This window comes from Aquarana catesbeiana, linkage group LG13, assembly GCF_042186555.1.
Source record: "Aquarana catesbeiana isolate 2022-GZ linkage group LG13, ASM4218655v1, whole genome shotgun sequence".
In the NCBI taxonomy this organism is placed as follows: Eukaryota; Metazoa; Chordata; class Amphibia; order Anura; family Ranidae; genus Aquarana; species Aquarana catesbeiana.
In genome coordinates, this window is record NC_133336.1 from 27,229,265 (window position 1) to 27,251,140 (window position 21,876).

General features: G+C 44.5%; 1 protein-coding gene across 1 annotated transcript in view; it reads left to right on the forward strand.

The window, feature by feature from the left end:
* SEL1L (SEL1L adaptor subunit of SYVN1 ubiquitin ligase) overlaps positions 1–18,212 on the forward strand; it is a 65,125-nt gene extending 46,913 nt beyond the window's left edge. Inside the window, 5 exon segments of the mRNA XM_073609668.1 lie at positions 689–854; positions 5,716–5,790; positions 6,839–7,011; positions 14,705–14,833; positions 16,609–18,212. Of these exon segments, the coding sequence (XP_073465769.1) occupies positions 689–854; positions 5,716–5,790; positions 6,839–7,011; positions 14,705–14,833; positions 16,609–16,833 (768 nt within the window). The 3' untranslated portion in view covers positions 16,834–18,212.
* Positions 18,213–21,876: the final 3,664 nt, after the last annotated feature.

Here is a 21,876-nt window from a genome sequence, read left to right on the forward strand (position 1 = left end):
CCTCGTACTTTCTATAGCCCTGAAGAAGGACTAGACATATATACCGAAACGCGTTGGCTGTGAGGAGGTCCCCTTATGTATATTTTCTATGGTGATACAAATGTATTGTTTAGATGAATCAATGTTTCGTTATAATTTTTTAAAACAAAATGTTGTTTTTCTATAAATACAATTTGTTTATTATTGTATACTTTGCTACATTTTTCACATACAATATAAATTAAGTGCCTTAAAAGTCCACTTAGGGGAACCCTCTTTTTTTCTGTCTTGAATATTGGATGTGGCACTTTTCTTAACATAGGTTAGCCTTTCGTCTTTCTCTTCTCCTAACGCTGACATTCACAGACATGACTAGGCATGATGGGAATTGTAGTTCCTGAACAACTGGAGGGCCATAGTTTGAAGACCCCTGCTCTAGGGTGTCTGAAAAAAAGTATATAATGTTTGGGGGTTCTAAGTAATTTTCTAGCAAAAAAAAAATGATTTTTAACTTAAACAACAAATCTCAAAACAAGGCTCGGGGTGAAGTGGTTAAAAGGGACGTTAAATGTGCAGTAGATAAAAGGTCAATAACAAGAAGCTGTCAGAAGACCTAATAAGGTTGTATCCGTTTCCCTGCACTCTCCAGCCTGTTATCCTGTCTTGGGCTCTCAGTGCTCTTCACTTGTCTTCCTTTTTCTCTGCCCAGCTGTTCAAGAACGTGTGTGAGCGCGGCCGGTGGTCTGAGAGGTTGATGACGGCGTATAACAGCTACAAGAACGGAAACGCCAACACGGCTGTAGTGCAGTACTTGTTACTGGCTGAACAAGGCTACGAGGTGGCACAGAGCAACGCGGCCTTCATCCTGGACCAGAGTAAGGGATTGTCTGCTGTTGTGAGACACATGAGGTGTAATGCAGGAAGGGTTAAGGTGGTCGTAGAGCCTCAAGGTTTTTCACCTTCACGCATCCGATGCGTGAAGGTGAAAAACCTTCGGTGCTGCAGCTCCCCCCAGACCCCCCTCCCTTTTTTTTTCTTACCAGAGCCCAAACCGATCAAGCACGGGCGCAGCGGCTCCATCCGCTGTCCTTCTCCTCATTGGGCAGATTAATAGCAGCAGGAGCCATTGGCTCCCGCTGCTGTCAATCAAATCCAGTGACACGGGGGGCGGGGATTAGTTCCGCTGTCTGTGTTTAATGGACGCAGTAGCTGGACTCAGGAGCGAGCACGCATGGGTGCCCCCAGGGAAAGCAGTTTTCTGTGGGGGCACCAGATGAAGAGAAGGGGCCAGGGGCACCCCAGAAAGAGAGGATTGGGGCTGCTCTGTGCAAAACTATTGCACAGAGTAGGTAAGTAGAGGCATGTTTTAATTTAAAAAAAAAAAAACAAGGGTTTACAACGCCTTTAAAGTCCTGTCATATTTGGGATTATCTCTGATATTCCGCCTATTTATTATTCATAATCATTTATAGCGCCAATAATGTATGCAAAGCTTTACGGTACATACACATCGGTCCTTGCCCTCGGGGGGGTTTACAGTGTAAGGGCTGTATTTTACATGCATACGTAGCTATACTAGAAACCATTTTATACAGCAGCCAATGAACCTCCAGCATGTCTTTGGAGAATGGGAGGAAGCCCACCCCAGCACAAGGAGAACATGCAAACTCCATGCAGATTGTGTCCTGGCTGGGATTCATACCGGGGACCCCAGTGCTGCAAGGCAGAAGTGCCTGATATCTTACAAGTCATGTGAAGGTGTGGGTTAGTCTGAGCGGCCAAAGGTAATAAAGTAGCTGAATTTGGTAAACAAGATGTCGCTAATCTCCACATTCACAAGCCCTTTGCCCTGTGATAACGACCTGAATTTATTTACGGTTTACGGTTTTATTATAGACTCTGAGAGTCTGATTCACCATCTGCTGCACATCAATAAACTGACATGCATTCAGCGATTACATTTGTGTCCAGGTTACTGTATAAATTTAAAGCGGTATTAAACCCAAAAGCAAACCTTTATTATATTGCAGCTTACCAGTTCTTAGCTGTCATGGCTGCATTAGTGTTCTTTTTAATGTTTTTTTTTTTTCCTTTTGCTTTCCCCCTGGTGATCCACCTAGTAAGTATTTTTCAACAGAACAAGCTCTCTTGCAGATGTAGCAATTGCAGGAATGAGACAAACCGTTTTGCCACTGACGGGTGATTCCAATGATCAGTTTTATTTATTCATGTAAAATGTTTTTACCCAAAAGAAGTGTTGATGTAGCTGCAGTGTGAGCTGGAATTTTACTCCAATTTGTTAGCGTATCCAAATCTGCTAGTCTATCTAAACACCCCCCCCCCAGACTGACAATGCTGCTGTCCAAAGGTGCACCCTGTGCTCCTTCATCCAGAGTGGAGCCGCTCTAATACAGGAGGTGTGTTACTGGCCAGATCACCAGGTGAAAACAGAGGGAAAATAGAAAGAAAACTAATGCAGCCACCACGTTTAATGATTGGTAAGCTGCAATATATCACATTTTGGGTTTAACAGCTTGACGACCATTTTACTTGGATAGGCGGCCCAGCTGCGCCAGATCACATATTTGGTAGGTGATCTGACACTTCCAGGCAGGGGGCACGTGCCGATAGCGATCTGCCTGTGCTGTGCCTAATCACAGCCGATGCCAATCAGCAGGTGCCAGCCAATAGATCACTGCCGACACCCGCCGATTGTCTGGAAAACAGGCCAGACAGGCCTCTGTTTATGGTAAACAAGGCAGAGCTCTGTCCTGTCAGCGGGGAAATAATCGATTGCGCCCCCCCCCCCCACAAAGCAGGGAATCAAATCAATTGCTTCCCTTTAGTAAAAGCACCTCGCACAGTATAACCAAAACACTGGTTAGGTACACGTTTAACCCTTTGATCGCAATCAGTATCTAGTATCAGTTAGTGTCTGCCCGCCGCTGATCGCCCCATTACTAGTATGAAAAAAAAAAAATTCCAGTATATATCTATATACTGGAATTTTATTCTATACTATCTCTATCTATCTATATCTCTATCATCTCTATCATCTCTATCTCTATCATCTCTATCTCTATCATCTCTATCTCTATCTCTATCTCTATCATCTCTATCTCTATCATCTCTATCTCTATCTCTATCTCTATCATCTCTATCTCTCTCTCTATCATCTCTATCATCTCTATCTCTATCATCTCTATCTCTATCTCTATCATCTCTATCTCTATCTCTATCATCTCTATCTCTATCTCTATCATCTCTCTCTCTATCATCTCTATCTCTATCTCTATCTCTATCATCTCTATCTCTATCATCTCTATCTCTCTCTCTATCATCTCTATCATCTCTATCTCTATCATCTCTATCTCTATCTCTATCATCTCTATCTCTATCTCTATCATCTCTATCTCTATCATCTCTATCTCTATCTCTATCATCTCTATCTCTATCTCTATCATCTCTATCTCTATCATCTCTATCTCTATCTCTATCATCTCCATCTCTATCTCTATCTCTATCATCTCTATCTCTATCTCTATCATCTCTATCTCTATCTCTATCATCTCTATCTCTATTCATATATTTTGAAGACACTATAACTTTAGTGCAAACCAATCAATATACGCTTATTGGGATTTTTTTAACCAAAAATATATAGCAGAATACATATTGGCCTAAATTGATGAAGACATTTTTTTTTTTTTTTTTATTTATAGCCTAAAAAATAAAAAAAACAGTGGTGATCAAATTTAGTCTAACTCTAAACTCCAGGAAAACAGTGAAATTACACAGAAGTACTAATAGAGAAGATGTTTTACCTGCCAAAGACTTTGTTTTTCTGTCTATCCAGTCCTGAGATATTTTTATTATCTGTACACAGTAGAGCCAGGCTGGTGACCTGACTTTTCTCTCCTGCAGTTAACCACTTCAGCCCCCCGAAGAATTTACCCCCTTCCTGACCAGGCCATTTTTTTGCGATACGGCACTGCGTCGCTTTAACTGACAATTGTGCAGTCGTGCGACGCTATACCCAACCTAAATTGATGCCCCCCCCCCCCACAAATAGAGCTTTCTTTTGGCAGTATTAATCACCTCCTGCGGTTTTTATTTTTTGCGCTATAGACAAAAAAAGATAATCTATTTTGAAAAAAAAAAAAAACAAACAATATTTTTTACTTTTTGCTATAATAAATATCCCCCAAAAATATATAAGAAAAACAAATTTCTTCATCAGTTTAGGCCGATATGTATTCTTCGACATATTTTTCGTAAAAGAAAATGGTAATAAGCGTATATTGATTGGTTTTGATTGGCAAAAGTTATAGCGTCTATAAAATAGGGGATAGATTTATGGCATTTTTGTTATTTTTTCTTTATTTTTACTAGTAATGGCGGCGATCTGCTATTTTTATTGGGACTGTGACATTGCGGCAGACAGGACACCTTTCACACTATTTTGGGACCATTGACATTTATACAGCAATCAGAGCTATAAATAGCCATTGATTACTGTATCAATTTTACTGGCAGGGAAGTGGTTAACACTAGGGGGGGCGATCAAGGCGTTAATTGTGTGTCCTAGGGAGTGATTGTAACTTGGGGGGGGGGGGGGGGGACTGCATGGAGGAGGAGACCGATTGTTGTTCCTAAGTAGGAACAACAGATTGCTCTCCTCACCCCTGACAGAACAGAGATCTCTCTGTTTACATTGACAGATCTCCGTTCTCTCCTTCTCAGGAGCAATCAAGGGTAGCCGCCGGCCACGCGCACGGGCTCCTACGTCACATGGCGGGCACACACCCTGTACACCTTAAAGTGTCCGCCGTACAGCTACAACGATTCGCGCAGGAGTGCCATTCCGCTGCCTTCAATCGACAGCAGGGGGTCGGCAAGCGGTTAAAGTGTTTAACCCAAAAAACAATAAAAAATTGATCCTGCTCCTTTTAAAGCATGTTATATGACACAGTGCTTGTCCTGTATCATTTGGCCCCCTGTAACACTGAAAAAACCTGGCTATTTCTGCCCTCCCCTCTGTAAACTGACCACGGTGTATGATGGCTGCTGAGCCTGACACCGTGGTCAGTTTACGTGCCTCTGTCATCAGCAGCCTGCTATGTGCTTTCTCTCCTCTCTGTTCCTGTGTCCTCCTCCCCCCACGCCCTGTCAGCTCGTGACAGTGCCACCCCTCCCCCATCCTGCTGCTCTCATAACACTAACCTGTATACACCATCAGCACTACTTCCTATTGCAGGGTCCCCTCTGTGTGTGATTTTATAAATATAAATGCTGCAAATACCTCATTCCACAGCCGAGATTGCGATCACATGACCAGCCAGCTCTCTCCTCCTCCCCTCGAGAACTGACGTCAGCAGGTGAATCTCAGCCCCGCCCGTTGCATCTCTCAGAGGAGGAAAGGAGAAAGCTGGCCAGTCATGTGATCGCAGTCTCGGCAGTGAAATTAGGTATTTGCAGTATTTACTCTTATAAATCACATACCGAGGGGGACACTGCAATAGGAGGCAGTGCCGATGGTGTTATTACAGGTTAGAGTGGCTTAACAACCACTTTAAGCAAAAATGCTTGGTCATCTCCCAGCCCCCACTCTGTGATTGGACAGCAGCCCATCTGTCTGTGACTATAGTTTCTCCTCCTATCAGCATGTTCTTTGTCACATGTGCTGCCCCTCCCCCACAGCTTCAGAGGTTTAACCTTCTGCATCTCTGTCCACAGAAGAAGCCTCTCTGGTCGGTGAGAATGAGACTTTCCCCAGAGCTCTGCTACATTGGAACCGAGCCGCCGCTCAAGGTTAGTGCAGATATTTTACATGATGGTGTCTCAGCCATTGAAAGCGTATGTCCAGTCCAAACTGGGTTTGTTTTAAATTTTTTGATGGTGTGGGGAAGGATTAAATCCCGCTTTGGTGTTTATTGCTAATCGGGGCTCCATTAGAGTGATTTTTCCCTCGTGTACTACCACCAGACAGGAAGTGAAGGGAAATGTGCAAGAGGGACACCGATTAAATATAAAGCTGACGGGTCTTGGCCTCACCCTACTGTTTATGTTGCTATTGGAGCATTCCCCCTCACTTCCTGTCTGATGAAACTGTTCTCACCAGGACAGGAAGTGAAGGCAAATCTTTCTAAAGCCTGGTACACACTGACAGCTTTTTTTTTTTTCATTCTATTCCATTGGCTGAGATCGCTGATCAGATGCCAATCGGTAGACCTTTTTCGGTCATGCCCCTAACGGCCGGCTTTTGTTGGACCGGCTGCAGTACACACGGGCCGAATGTTGGCTGTTTTCTGTTGAACCGGCCAATGCCACCCGACATTCGACCGGTGTGGACGGGGCTTGAGACCCTGTGAACACTTGTGGATGGGGGGTGGTAGAAACATGCCATTGAGCTATGTTTTTCTACTGCTCCACCTTTTAAGCTACCAAAGTAGCGGATGGAGGTGTACATATGCCGCAGCTGCGATGCTTTGCATAGTGGCGTGGGAAAAATGATCCCTCTGTCATGCGGGGCTTTTGATGGGAGCGCCCTGCAAAAGCACACTGTTGTAGCACACTGGTGTGGGGTTTGAGATGCTAGGCAGCGAGGAAGCACCTCCTCATCACCTGTTAAATACCCCCTGAAGAGCAATCTGAGTGCACATTACTCTTTAGAGGGCACCATGTCTATTAACAAGCCCTTACAGAGCCCTAGATATCAAAAGCTGACAGGTTGTAATCGCTCCCACTCTATTCAAAACTTAAAAGAAAGTATTGGCTGGACATACACCTTATATGCCTTACATTTGAATAATTTCATAGGAAATGTCATTGCAGTAATTTGTGTCTTGGTGTCCTGCAGGGTACACGCTGGCCCGGCTAAAGCTGGGTGACTATCATTACTACGGCTACGGGACGGAGATAGACTACGAGACGGCGTTCATTCATTACCGCCTGGCGTCGGAGCAGCAACACAGTGCCCAGGCAATGTTCAACCTGGGATACATGCATGAGAAGGGTCTGGGAATCAAACAGGTCAGTGAGGAGTGAGATCATTTATACAGCATGTGACTAAAAAAGAGGGGGGAACAAAACAAAGTAAGGAGGGAAGTTTAAGGAAAAAAAACTTACATTTAAATGCCAATCAATGCAGCCTCATCAGTGTCCATCAGCAGCCTTGTCCATCATTGCAAAATGATCAGTGTCCATTTGCAGCCTTGCCCAGTGCCGTGTGCAGCCTTGCCCATTGTCATATGCAGCCTTGCCCAGTGCAGCCTTGCCCAGTGCTGTGTTCCGTTTGCAGTTGCCCATTGTCATATGCAGCCTTGCCCAGTGCAGCCTTGCCCATTGTCATATGCAGCCTTGCCCAGTGCTGTGTGCCGTTTGCAGTTGCCCATTGTCATATGAGTCTTGCCCAGTGCAGCCTTGCCCAGTGCCGTTTGCAGTGTTTCATTTTTTAAATCTGCCGCCAAGGTAGAGCCTGTGTACTCGGCTCGTCACGCCGCCTTGCCTCCCTGCTGTCTCAGAGGATGAGGAGCGAGCGCTGCCAAAAAAGACCGAGCCGAGTGTAATGTCCATCATTGCAAAATGATCAGTGTCCATTTGCAGCCTTGCCCAGTGCCGTGTGCAGCCTTGCCCATTGTCATATGCAGCCTTGCCCAGTGCAGCCTTGCCCATTGTCATATGCAGCCTTGCCCAGTGCTGTGTGCCGTTTGCAGTTGCCCATTGTCATATGAGTCTTGCCCAGTGCAGCCTTGCCCAGTGCCGTTTGCAGTGTTTCATTTCTTAAATCTGCCGCCAAGATAGAGCCTGTGTACTCGGCTCGTCACGCCGCCTTGCCTCCCAGCTGTCTCAGAGGATGAGGAGCGAGCGCTGCCGAAAAAGACCGAGCCGAGTGTACTGTGTGCTCGGCTCGCAGTCCCGCCATTGGACGGAGTGTTATGTCCATCATAGGAGCTGGGCGGGACTTAGAGCGGAGCCGAGCACTTGGCTCGGTCTTTTTCGGCAGCACTCGCTCCTCATCCTCTCACAGCAGGGAGGCGGGACGGCGTGACTGCGAGCGGAGCCGAGCACTCGGCTCGGTCTTTTTCGGCGGCGTTCCGTCTTTTGCGGGGACGCTCGCTTTTTTTGGCACACAGACAGTGGGGATCGGCTTATAACACGCACCCACGATTTTCCCCTGATTTTAAGGGGAAAAAAGTGGGCGTTATACACCGATCAATACGGTATATATAATTATCTAAGTCCAGGGATTGCTGCACTTAAAATGTATTAATTTCACATGTAATAAATTACATACCGTATTTATCAGCGTATAACACGCACTTTTCCCCTCTTAAAATAGGGGGAAAATCGTGTGTGGGTGTTATATGCTGATATAGGCTGCCACGGAGGGGAAGGAGGGAACGACGAAATAGACAGAGCCGGATTTCCTGTGTACTCGGCTCGCAGTCTTGCCCAGTTGCATCCCCTGGACGGCTCCTAGCATTGACGTCCCGGCATTGGACCGGCGTTATGTCCATCATAGGATCTGGGCCAAGGGGCGGGACTGGGCATGACGCCGAGCCCGGTACACAGGAGATTAGGCTCTGTCTATTTCGGCAATGGCAAGGCTGCAGATGGGCACTGATTAGGCTGCAGTGAGGAGCAAGGCTGCAGATGAGCACTGATTAGGCTGCAATGATGTGGAATGGTGAGGCGGCAGATGGGCACTGATAAGGCTGCATTGATGGGCATTGACCCTTATTTTGCTTCAAAATTCTTTATTTAAAATTACGTTTTTTTTCCCTGAAACTTCTCTCTTAAAATTAGGGTGCGTGTTATACGCCGATAAATATGATACTTTTCATGTCGTTCCAAATGAACAGTTTCGGGCTGCAAAGCTTGCGCGCTTCTTCAGATGGGAACAGGATGTATCCATCTTGTTCCTTTCTGAAGAAGGGTGTAAGCTTTGCAGCCCGAAACTGTTAATTTGGAACGACATGAAAAGTATGTAATTTATCACATGTGAAATTAATAAATAAATGCATCAATCCCTTTTTCTTTTATATATGGCCTTTGGGAAGGCTTGATTGCTGGCACTAGGACGTATACCGTGTGCTGTCCTACCACACCTGTGAAGATTATAGATGGATATATCTCTATGTGTGAATAGATAGATCAGTGTTAATTTCATCAACTAAAATGATTAAAACATTTTAGTCGACTAAAATACGACTAAAACAATTGAGATGACTAAAATACGACTAAAACTAAAATGGCATTTTAGTCAAAAGACTAAAATTGGACTAAGATTAAAATGGCATTTTAGTCAATAGACTAAGACTAAAACTAAATTGAAATTTGACTTCAAAATTAACACTGGCCTTTATTGCATGTTTATACCTCAATACCTTAAATAATAACATATAGATTTTTTCATTCCAGCAGTATAATGAGTTTGGAAATTGTAGAGAAATGATAGCTAATGCATTACAATTTAATTACACCCATTCGATTCCAGACGACTAAAATTAATTTTAGTCGACTAAAATGTACTGGAGATTTTAGTCGACTAAAAGGTAGGACGTTTTAGTTGACTAAAATGCACTGGAAATTTAGTCGACTAAATACAACTAAAAAAAAAAATAAAACAATTGCAGAAGACTAAAATGGGACTAAAACTAAAATGCCATTTTTCTCCTAAGACTAAAACTAAATTGAAATTTGCTGCCAAAAATAACACTGATATTGATATAGATATATCTAGATATATTATAATATAATTTATGGTCGAAGCCCTATGGCCGATACGGATATGAACAACATCGACTTGCCAACAAGACTTACAACATGAAATGGACCTGAAGTGTGCCCTGGTCTGATGGTCGGTATACCAAATAAGGGGGCAAAAACATTTAGGTAGGGGTGTAGCTTTTATTAGTTTAGCTTTAGTCATTGCGCAAGCTTGGTGAATGCTCGTGCCATTTTTTTCCTTGAGGATTGTGGATGTATCGGGCAAAGCAGGCAGACTTCCACCTGCCTAATCTCTTAATAACGTGATCTGGGACGCAGCCGAGGCTGCTCCAATTCGGAATGAGTGACCGGGGTACTGACTGGGGTTGAGGTGAAGGTTGCATAGAGGAATCCTCATGTACTTGATGAAGGTTTGTATTGGAAAGGTAGCAGGGGACTAGAACTTGATTGCTCTGGTAGGAGTGACAGTAAGCAGCGGTCGAGTATCGTTACTGGACACCCGACATTGTTTGTTTGTTTTGAAGAGATGGATGTCTACCCCAGAGCCTGATTGTTGGGTTTTGGATACTGCGAGGTGGAGGATGAAATGGTCTTGGTAGCGAACCAGGTGATGTCTACACAGAACTTGGCCGGCAGGGTTGCTGCAGGTAACCTCGCTAGGCCGCAAAACCCGTAGTAGGCTAGGTAGATGGCAGCTTCTATGACCAGGTTGGAGAAAAGGCCAAACGGAGAAATAGAAAATAAAGTAGACAAATCCCTGAACATGGCACCCGTTATAGGCAGATGCTTGGCTTTGGTTATGGTTGTTGTTTCTAAACGCTGCGTAGGATGGCTCGGATCGCATGGGAACAAGGATGGTTTTGCAAGTACAACCTTCCGAGAGGGATTGAAGCTGCTTCTTAGTACACCCCTGTGTACGGGTGAAGTCTTGAAGAACTGACCTGATGCAGGTCAGTTTATCGAGGGGGAGGATGGCCTGCATGGAGCGAGTGTCTAGGTTGACTCCGAGGAAGGAGATGGAGTGTGTTGGGCCTTCCACTTTGTGTTCCACAATGGGTATATTGAGATTCCCAAAGATGACTCTTAACCTATCAAGGTCTCCTGGGAGCACACCAGGCTGTTCAATTAACAAGAAGTCATCCAAGTAATAGATGACTTTTTGACACTGAGCTTGGTGCGACAGTATCCGGGTGAGGGACTGTGCGAAAGTGTCAAAGAGCCAGGGGCTACTCTTAAAGCCAAAGGTCAGTTTGGTAGCGAAGTAGTATGACTCCTTAGATTTAATGCCGTGCCAGCACCAGAGGAGGGGTGGATCGGTAGAAGCTTAAAAGCGAAAGAACTGTGATGATCGTAAAACGAGAACCCTCCATATTCATAACTGAGGTCCACCACCGTGTGGAGATACAGGTCCAGCTCTTCCCTCCTGCTGAGACTGGCTGAGCACAGGACATCCCTTGGCATCCCAAAGGCCAACGCAAACTCTGCTACGGATAATTTGCGGTTGAGCCTGGGATCTTTGGCCTTAAAGGACCACTGATGCGTCTCCCCAGGCATAAGATTTATCTTCTGCCAGGTCGTGGACCGAAATGAGGAGGCGGAGGTAGGCAAGGTTGACATCCAGAATGTCCTTCCTGATGCTGGCTGGGACCAAGTGAACTGGGGAGATAGTGGAACTTTACCCTGTGGTACCTGCAGGAGGGGGTGTCAGAACCTGGACTGTGACCGAGTCAGGGATGGCCGTGGCCGGGCGACCCTCCAAGAGTGCTACTCTGGCTTGAACGTCCGTGACTTTGGTAGACAAGGATGACACCGTGGAGTGGGGTTGAGAGATAGCAGCAGATTATAGATGGGAAAGACGCCTGCTGGGTGCTGAGCCCATCTGTGGCTGGCGGAGGGAAGAGGAGCCTGAAGAGCTCGGCCTTCCTGGCCGTAGCGGGGAAGGGCACACGCCAGCGCCTTGGTTCCGCTGTCAACTTGGGGATAGTCCATCCTCTGAGGAACTGCACGCTGCCGCTCTCTGAAACCGGGGAAGGTGATAGAGGGGCTGACATGAGGTCTTCGCTCCCGGCTTGTGACACGGCTCTGGGTGACTTTTGCCCTAGATGCGAAGTCCTTTGTTTTTGAGGTCGAAACGTGATCGACCGGAACCTATATTAGGGATGACATAGAAAGACGTGGCTTTTCCCCTTTTTTTTTTTTTTTCCCTCTTCTTTTTTTTGGGACTTGCGTCGTAGAGGCGACTGCCATCGAACATCAGTGGAGCCATGCCGAGATACTAGAAGATGCACGAATGACTCGACACAAAGCGGCTGTCGAACCTTAGGTAAAGACAGGCGACATGCAAGTAACACCTGTAAGAGTGAAATGTTAAGTGCAAATTGGTGCATTGCTGGCGCGAGTGGATCCGAATTGGAGTGCCAGGTAGGTGAAATGATCGACATGCTGGAGGCACGAATCGGTGTGCCGCAATTATGACTGACAACTAACTGGACTGTGGAGCACGGTGTAAAAATGAAACAAAACACCTAAAACACGCCGGAACGAGTCGTGTGTAGCGGAAGCGGCTGGATTCGACTTGGAGCGATAGGTATGTGAAAATGAAATAATTTGCCATGACAGAGGCACGAATCGGTGCGCCGCGACTGCGACAAATGAGCCGGGCTGTGAAGCATGGAATGAAATGAGGCCAAAAACAACTAGGGCACGCCGGAATGAATCGGTGCATCGCGGATGCTTCTGGATTCGAATCGGAGTGCAGCACTCTGAAAGGAAATGAGTGAAATGATTTGCCATGGCATAGGCACAACTCAGTGTGCTGCGGCTGCGACTGACAACGAACCAGACTCTGGAGCATGGAATGATATGAGGCCAAAAGACAATTGGGGCACGCCGGAACGAATCGGTGCATCACAGATGCGACTAGATTTTAATCTGAGTGCGGTACGTGAAATGAAATTAATGAAATGATTTGAAATGATTTAGCCATGACAGAGGCACGAATCTGTGAGCCACGATTGCGACTGACAACAAACCGAACTGTGGAGCATGGAATCAAATGAGGCCAAAAACAACTGGAGCATGCCGGAACGAAGCGGTGCATCACGGATGTGACTGGATTTGAATCGGAGCGCGGTACATGACAGAGAAATGAGTGAAATGATTGGCATGACAGAGGCACGAATCGGTGTGCCGCGACTGCGGCTGGCCACGAACCGGACTCTGGAGCATGGATATATTTGTACACAGGCACAATTTTCATACTTTTTGCTCTGAATGCCACCAGAATGAAATTAAAACGAAACAATCCAATTGAATGAATTTCAGCTCTTGAGCGCCACCCTTTGGGCCCCTTCTCTTCTGCTAATTTTGTGTTTGGTGAGCATTGATTCCGAGCATGCGTGTTTGTACTTTCGACTTTTGTGTGACGGATTTGTGTACCGACCATACGAAAATCTGACTTCAAGCCGTTGGCCACTGAAAATTTACTAGCCTGTCTTCCAACATTTGTTGGCCGAAAAATTGGACAATTGTCAAAAGGAGCGCACTAACGGTAAGATTTTAGGACAACAGTCTGTCAACAGACAATTCCCTGCCAACAGTCTGTATCCACTCCAGACCTTTTTACCTGCTTAATTGATGAAATAACGAAGGAGCATCAAACAACTAGCCATGAAACCAATTTTGATTCAATTGTCCAATTACTTTTGGCCCCTTGAAAAAGGGGGGATGGCGCTTCTTAAGAGCTGTAATTCCTAAACCCTTCCTCCAATTTGGATGTACCCTCAAATTAAACCTTAGTGTGCACTTTCAGCCCATATCCAATATAGAACTATAGCTTGAATATGTTTTGGTAAATACCCGAGAAAATCTGAAATTGTGCCTGTGTCCAAATATATATGGACCTAACTGTATATAGTACCATAGTTTATGGACTCTATGGGCTCGTTTACACTTGCTTCAAAACGTGGCTTATGACAAACTTTTTTTTTTTTTTTTTTTAAAGCTCTCTGAACGCCTGTGACTATGTCACTAAATAAAATAACCCCATGTCCCTTTAGTGGTGCTTCAAAGCCTCCATAAAAGTTTTTGACAAAGCTTGCTTGAAGCACCTGAAGCTTTTGAGAGGCTTTAGGCTGGGTTCACACTGCTGCAGTGCGCATCGCACCAACTCGCACGGCAGTTCACACTGCCATATGCGAACTGCTGGGGAGTGTCATACAATGTTAACGACACCCCCAGTTCAGCTCGCATATCGCACTGCGAACTGACAATTCGGACATGTATCGGATCGCATAGGTGTGAACACCCATGCGATCCGATTCTGGTCCGAACAAAAAAAGGGTCCTGTGCGAGTTTGGACCGAATGCGGTGCGATATCAGCCATACTATCTGTATGGCTGATATCGCACAGCACAGACATCGCATGTGATGTGAACAGCAGTGCGCTGCGAATCACATACGATGTCTGCCACCGCAGCAGTGTGAACCCAGCCTTAATTCAGCTTTAGCTTCACTTTGTTTTGGAGGTATTGCAGGTATGAGATATATAATACACACACACACACACACACAGCATCTGCCAAAGCTTCAAAAAAGCACCACCGAAGCATCGCTAAAGCATCAAAAACACATCAAAAAAGCATGTTGAAGTGCTAGGCGCTTTAATGTGTGTTGAAGTCGAAGCAAGCGTAAATGAGCCCTAAAAAAAGCATGTCCGAAGACTTGTTTTGAAGCAAGTGTAAAGAGCCCTAACAGATATAATGTTCCTTGCACTGCCTTGGAACTTGCAACTGATTGGCTCCTGAGCTCCGTACAGGCCACATTCTGGTACTTTGTGGTGTTTGAATAAAAAATAAAAAAATGCACCTAATGATGATGTGTTAATGAAAACAGAGCTTGTTTTGTCTTTTTTTTTTTTTTTTTTTTTTTTTTTTTTTACCTTCCTGCAGTTTAGCCTTAACAGTTTCTCTCGCTCTTTGTCCCTTCTTTTCAGGACATTCATTTGGCCAAGAGGTTCTATGACATGGCAGCAGAGGCCAGCCCGGACGCACAGGTCCCCGTCTTCCTGGCGCTCTGTAAGCTTGGAGTATTGTACGCTACGCAGTATCTGCAGGAACTGAATGTAAGTCGCACACATGTATGTATGTATGTATGTATGTAGATGAATGTGAGTAGCCCAAGGTAGGTGCAGAGTCTGTGCCTGTTAACAAGAGTGGAGTCTGTGACCTCCTGCTTATGACCAGGCAGACCATTCCTTCTCTGATTTCTATTATGATCATTTTGGGGTGTGTATTGTGTGACCTATATCTGTGTGCCCACCCGCCAACTGAGCTAATACACAGCAACTCCAGATTACATTTTCTGGATTTAGCATTCAGTTAGGAGAGGGAATTGTTTATCTGCTCCTATAATTGGACTCAGAAGAGATATAGTAGAAACAGACCACATCTATCTTAAAGTGTTGCTAAACCCAGGATCCTGCATTCTCTATATCTGGTCTCCCACAGAACATGGAAATACAACTATTTTTGTAAATATAAACTGCTAAATACATTTTCTCATCAGCAGTATATAGCAGTCTTGTGACTTCTATCAGTGTTTGGTTTAAGCTTGTAGTAGAAGTTTTCATTCTCCTCTGACTGTTCTATGAGGCTGCAAGACCCCTGACCCTCTGTCTGGACAGTCCTGATCACATGCACTCTCCCAAGAAAAAAAAAAAAAACTCTCTAGCAATACACACCAAACTGAGCATGTGCAGCCTGATTCCAAAGGCTCTGTTCTATCAGGAGATGGATTGGGGACTGTGGAAGAAGGGAAGGATCAGAGAAGACAGGATCAAACAGCCTTTTTACACAATGCAGAGGACTAACCCCTTAGGTTCCCTTTGTGATTCAGTTTGAGAAAAGATTGGGTCCTCTCAATGCCGAGGTGAGGGAAAGATGGCCCACACTCGGCTCCATATCACTGGATGACGGAAGCAACGTCAAATGTCACTTCCGCCCAATGCCCTTAAAGGGGATTTTTTTTTTTTTTTTTTTTGTTATTGCATTTAAGTCTAAATGTGAGATCTGAGGTCTTTTTGACCCCAGATCTTACATTAAAGAGGTCTTGTCATGCCTTTTTTCTATTACAAGGGATGTTTACATTCCTTGTAATAGGAATAAAAGTTACCCAAACATATATATTTTTTTTTTTAAAGGACAGTGTAAAAATAAATAAGAAAAAATTGTAAAAAAATATTTTCTAAAGCGACCCGTCCCGCCGAGCTCGCGCGCAGAAACGAACGCATGCGTAAGTCGCGCCCGCGTATGAAAACGGTGTTCAAACCACACATGTGAGGTATCGCCGCGATCGTTAGAGCGAGAGCAATAATTCTAGCAAAAGACCCGCTCTGTAACTCAAAACTGGTAACATGTAGACATTTTTAAACGTCGCCAATGGAGATTTTTAAGTGCCAAAGGTTGTCGCCATTCCACGAGCGGGCTCAATTTTGAAGCGTAACATGTTGGGTATCAGTTTACTCGGCGTAACATTATCTTTCACAATATAGAAAAAAATTGGGCTAACTTTACTGTTGTCTTATTTAATTTAAAAAAGTGTATTTTTTTCCAAAAAAAAATATATATTTATATAAATGTTTGGGGGTTCTAAGTAATTTTCTAGCAAAAAAAATGATTTTAACTTGTAAACTACAAATCTCAAAAAGAGGCTCTGTCCTTAAGTGGTTAATAACCTTTTATTAGGGTTGTATCTATCCCACTCAGCCACTGCAAACTAAAGACTGAGCTGTAATTTTTGGATTATTTTTTCTTTTGTTTAGTGTGAAATTTGCTGACAGGAGTCTTGGCATAACCCCCAGTCCCTGCTTCTAATATGTTTCCTCTGTTCTTCCATCAGGTGAAGGAAGTCATGTCTCATGTTGATATGGATCAGTTGCTGGGGCCAGAATGGGACCTCTATCTCATGACCATCATCGCATTGCTCCTGGGGACAGTCATCGCTTACCGGCAAAGACAGCCACAGGTGGTCCCGCGACCCCCAGCGCCCAGGCCTGCCGCACAAGACCCCCCTCCTCCTCCTCCACAACAAGATCAGCCACAGGAAGGCCAGGCGCCGCAATGACACGGCGTCACGTGACGTGACCACGGACTGTCCCAAAGGCTTCCAGGAGTCGGCTCGTCCCGGCGTTCAATCTGAACATATGCAACCACTTGGCCACACCGAGTGACATCTGAAACGAAAGCGAGATCAGTTTTTTTGCTCTCTTCTTTGTCATTGTTTGTTTGCTGTACAAAGAGAAAAAAAAAATCTATTTTACACAGCAGAGCACAGTCCGCAGTGATTTTCATTATTTATTACAGACTTCTGGAACTCTACAAATACTTTTATTCAGAATTTCAGTGCCGAGCCCGAGGGTTGTATCTAAGGCTGTGGGGGATGGACGTCGCTCTGGTTTTGCTTTTCCATGTGTCCAGTGACGCAGCTCCTGCCAGTCTGCACATAACCGTCCCATAGTCAGACCATACGCCCGGGTGTGTCCTGTAGATGGGGTGGCACTAATAGGACTCTGCTCTCATTTTCCCAATCAGTATCCAGCTGGGCATGAGTTCTGCGGACATGGGGGCACCTTTATGGGGCTTCACCAATAATCGATCAGCAGCTCTGGGTGGAGGCATACTTCTTACTGATTTTATATGAACCCCGTTGATGCTGAAAAGATAAAAATTTTCCTCCTTTTTAGCATTTTTTTTTTTTTTTTTTTTTTTTTTTTTTATGATTCTGTTTGCACCTGCGTAAAGAATTTGTTCCAGTGGCTTCAGACATCTGCCTATTCGTTTGCAAACATTACTGGGTGACGATGGCTTCCTCGGGAGGATGCTCTGTGCTGTCCCTTTTAAAAAACCCTCTCTAACCTACAGGCTGCAAGTGTACCTGTCATCTGTACATGAACGGAAGAAGCCATGCTGTGCATATACAGTTGCCCGTCCTCGGGATTCTTTCAGAAACTTGTAAACGGTGTCCTCTGTATGTACGTAACAGGTACGCTTGATCAGGAGAGGAAATGACGCTGCTGTATTTGTACGGTGTAAATTCAGGGTTCGGCAAAGAGCTGTGACTTGTGAGTTTTATTTAAGTAATAAAATCTAAAAAGAAATCTTTGGCTTTTTTTTTTTTTTCTTTTTCTCAGGTTATAAGAGCGGTGTTTATTTTTTTCCTATGCTGAGTTCAAATATAAGCTAGGCCCCTACCCCCTTATTTTCACACACACAGCATGAAACGTCCTAAAAAAATGGGATCCACATTGCTACGTTATCCATTTTACATACTGTGCGCTGAGGATAGGTAGCAGGTACCAACCTCTCTGGGGTGAGCACACTTTCAGCCACAGCTACCAGTCCAGCAATGTAGTGACACAGTGGTGTGTTTTATTTGTGCTATTTACATGTGCTGTACAGTGATCCAAACAGAGTTAAAAAATAAATAAATAAATAATAATCCTAGATGTTTCCTGGCACTCTCTACACAATCAAAATCCTGACTCTCAGGCTGCCCAAGCCTTTTGCTGGTCAGCCTCCAGATGCACCATCTGACAGCTTTCCACCAACCTTTCGGCTCTAACAGACACGACTTGTCTGTTCCCCAGGCTCAAGAGTCCTGACTGTGTGCCCAGGCAAGTCTAAATTACCAAGAGAGGTGCAAAACCCGAACTGGACATTTGTACATGAATTGAAGAAGCCATGCTGTGCATATACAGTTGCCCGTCCTCTGGATTCTTTCAGAAATTTGTAAACGGCGTCCTCTGTGTGTACATGAATAGGAGAGGACACGACGCTGCTGTATTTGTACAGTGTAAATTCAGGGTTCGGCAAAGAGCTGTGACTTGTGAGTTTTATTTAAGTAATAAAATATGAAAAGAAATCTCTGGCTAGTTTTTTTAATTTTCTCAGGTTGAGCTGTGTTTATTTTTTTCTTGTGTTGAGTTCAAATACCATTTTCAAACACCGCATGATACATCATATACAACAAGTTCCACGATGATACGTTATCCATTTAACATACTGTGAGCTGAGGAGATAGGTAGCAAGGAGGGTGAGCACACCCTCAGTCACAGATACCAGTCCAGCAATGTAATGGCACACAGTTGTTTGTTTTTGTGCCATTTACAAGTTCTATACAGTGAACCAAACCGTTATAAAAAAAAAAAAAACTTAAAAAAAACAAATCCTGGCACTCACTACACAATTAAAATCCTGACTATCAGGCTGTCCAAGCCTATTGCTTGTCAGCCTCCACAGACAGGACTTGTCTGTTCCCCAGGCTCAAGAGCCCTGACTGTGTTTGCCCAGGAGGGCCTAAATTACCAAGGGATAGGTGCAAAACCTGAACTGGAAATCTGTACATGAACGGAAGAAGATATGCTATGCATATAAAGCTGCCTGTCCTCGGGATACTTTCAGAAACTTGTAAATGGCATCCTCTGTGTGTACGTGACGGGTATGATTGATAAGGAGAGAAAATTGCGTTGCTCTATTTGTACAGTGTAAATTCAGGATTCAGCAAAGAGCTATGACTTGTGAGTTTTATACAAAGTGGAGTTCCACTCGTTTTTCAGTTTATTAAAAGTCAGCAGCTACAAAAAGTGTACCTGCTGACTTTTTTAATAAGTAGACGCTCACCTGTCCCACGGTCCAGTGATGCAGCCGCCTGAACCCCCGCTCCTCTCCCCCTCCTCTCCGCGGCTCCGTCATCGCAAGTGTGGGCACCCAGTTGTGACAGCTTGCCGCTTCACAGCCGGTTGTGCACTGCGAATGCGCGAGTCGTGCTGCGCTCTCCTAGTGGCCGGGCATTCTTCTGGGACCTGTGACGTGTCCCAGAAGATTGTAGAGAGGGAGGGGTCACCTAGGGGGAGAGGAGGGGTCGCCTAGGCAGCGAGAGGACGGAAGTGGGATAGAAAGTACCTGTCAAAACCAGGTACCCACCCCCCCCTCCAAAAAAAAAACTACATGCCAAATGTCGCATGTAAGGGGGTGAGGAGCACAAGCAGAAGTTCCACTTTTGGGTTAAACTTCGCTTTAATCCCGATTTATGACATTTGAGCTGAGAACATATATCTGTAGTGTTTTCAAATCTCTCTTTAAAGCACTGTGTCCCTTGTGTTTGCTTCTGTCCTGTAGCTCTGTTATCAGCCTGATAACTTCTGACAAGTTCTCCAAGATGGGAGATAAAGCAACTTGAAGTTTGTGTCTTGGTAGGTTGCTATATAAATTACCAAAAAGCTGAACTATTCACAAACCGACTCTGAGTCTCTGCCTATGAGGAGAGGGGGGGTGTGTGCCTTTCCTCCAATCTGTGTCTTTGGCTGTATGCCCAGACTTCACACTCAGTGCTAAACAGGAAGAGAAAATCTCTATCATGATTTGAAGTTTCTAAAGAATATATAAAGCTGAGGACAGCGGATATACATGTAAAACTTATGTAGGGAGAATTGTTTCATCCCTGTGTATCATCTGAGGCTGTTCACGTCACTGGGTATATGTGAGGGTTTACATCCACTTTAAGTAATAAAATCTGAAAAGCAATCTCTAGCTGTTTGCCATTAGGCAGAAGTATCCACTAATCTATGCCATGGATGATGGGTTACAAATTCTGTGCATCAGATGGTACTGGAACATGGGACCTAATGTAGTCATGAGGGAGATTGAGTGGTACATGTGATGGTTAGGGATGAGCCGAACACCCCCCCCCCCCCCCCCCCCCCCCCCGGTTCACTTCGCACCAGAACTTGCGAACAGACAAAAAATTTGTGTGAACACCGTTAAAGTCTATGGGACACGAACGTGAAAAATCAAAAGTGCTCCTTTTAAAGGCTTAATTGCAAGTTATTGCCATAAAAAAAAGTGTTTTGGGGACCTGGGTACTGCCCCAGGGGACATGTATCAATGCAAAAAAAGGTTTTTAAAACGGACATTTTTTCATTTTAAGAATGTTTAAAGTGAAACAATAAATTTTTTATATTCCTTTAAATATCGTGCCTAGGGGGTCCCACTATTCTGCCTGTAAAGTAGCGCATTGTTCCCATGTTTAGAAAAGTACTGCAGCAAAATGACATTTCTAAAGGAAAAAATGTCATCTAAAATTGCTCACGGCTGTAATGTATTGCCAGATCCCAGCAAAGTACATAAAAAAATAATTAAAAAAAAAAGAAAACAGCGTGGGTCCCCCCCCCCCCAGTCCATACAAGGCCCTTCGGGTCTGCTAAGGATACTAAGGTGAACTCCACACCATTTTTTTTTTTTTTTTTTTTTAAATGGCATCGGGTCTCCCCCAAAATCCATACCAGACCCAAAGGACGGGGGGAACCCATGCCCTTTTTTTTTTTTTTTTTCTTATTTCTGTCATAGGGCTCCCCTTGACCATTTCAATGCACTATATTATATATTGTACACTGCACTATATACCCTGCACGGTATTATATATACTACACTGAGTGCACTATATACTCTGAACTGCAGTATATATACTATACGGACTGCACTATATACTGTGCTGAAAAATTGGGCCTTAGGTGTTGGTGGTGGCAGAACACGGTAACCCCTCACAGTACTCTTGTTGGGTGCAGGAACGGTCCCTGCTGTTAATTATTATTTCAGAGGATGCTTGCCCTCTTTTATTGACCTGTGAGCGTCTGCCTCTCCTTGGAGGCCCTCCGGACATGATGGGTATTTTTTTTCTTTTTTTAACACTGCACTACACTGTATTATATAATGTGTACATCGCCTGAAATGTATTTGAAACTGTACACACTGTATTATATACTGTGTACACCGCCAAATGCACTGTATATATAGGCTACACTGAATGCAGAGTATGTGTATGTATGTGTGTGTGTGTGTGTGTATGTATATATAGATATATACATGTGTGTATAATTATATATATACATACACACACACACAATCTCAAATACACCGCCACAAACTAACTAACCTGACTGCCTAATCTAGCTCAATCTCTTTATATCTGTCTACTATAACACACTATACGGGCACTGTGTATGCAGCCTTATATAGTGTGGGGCACCCTGCCTTTGGCCACTTATGGCTCTCGTTGAGGAGCGTGCTGTTATTGGCCAAAGCATGCAGGTCAGGTGTATGCTTTGGCTAA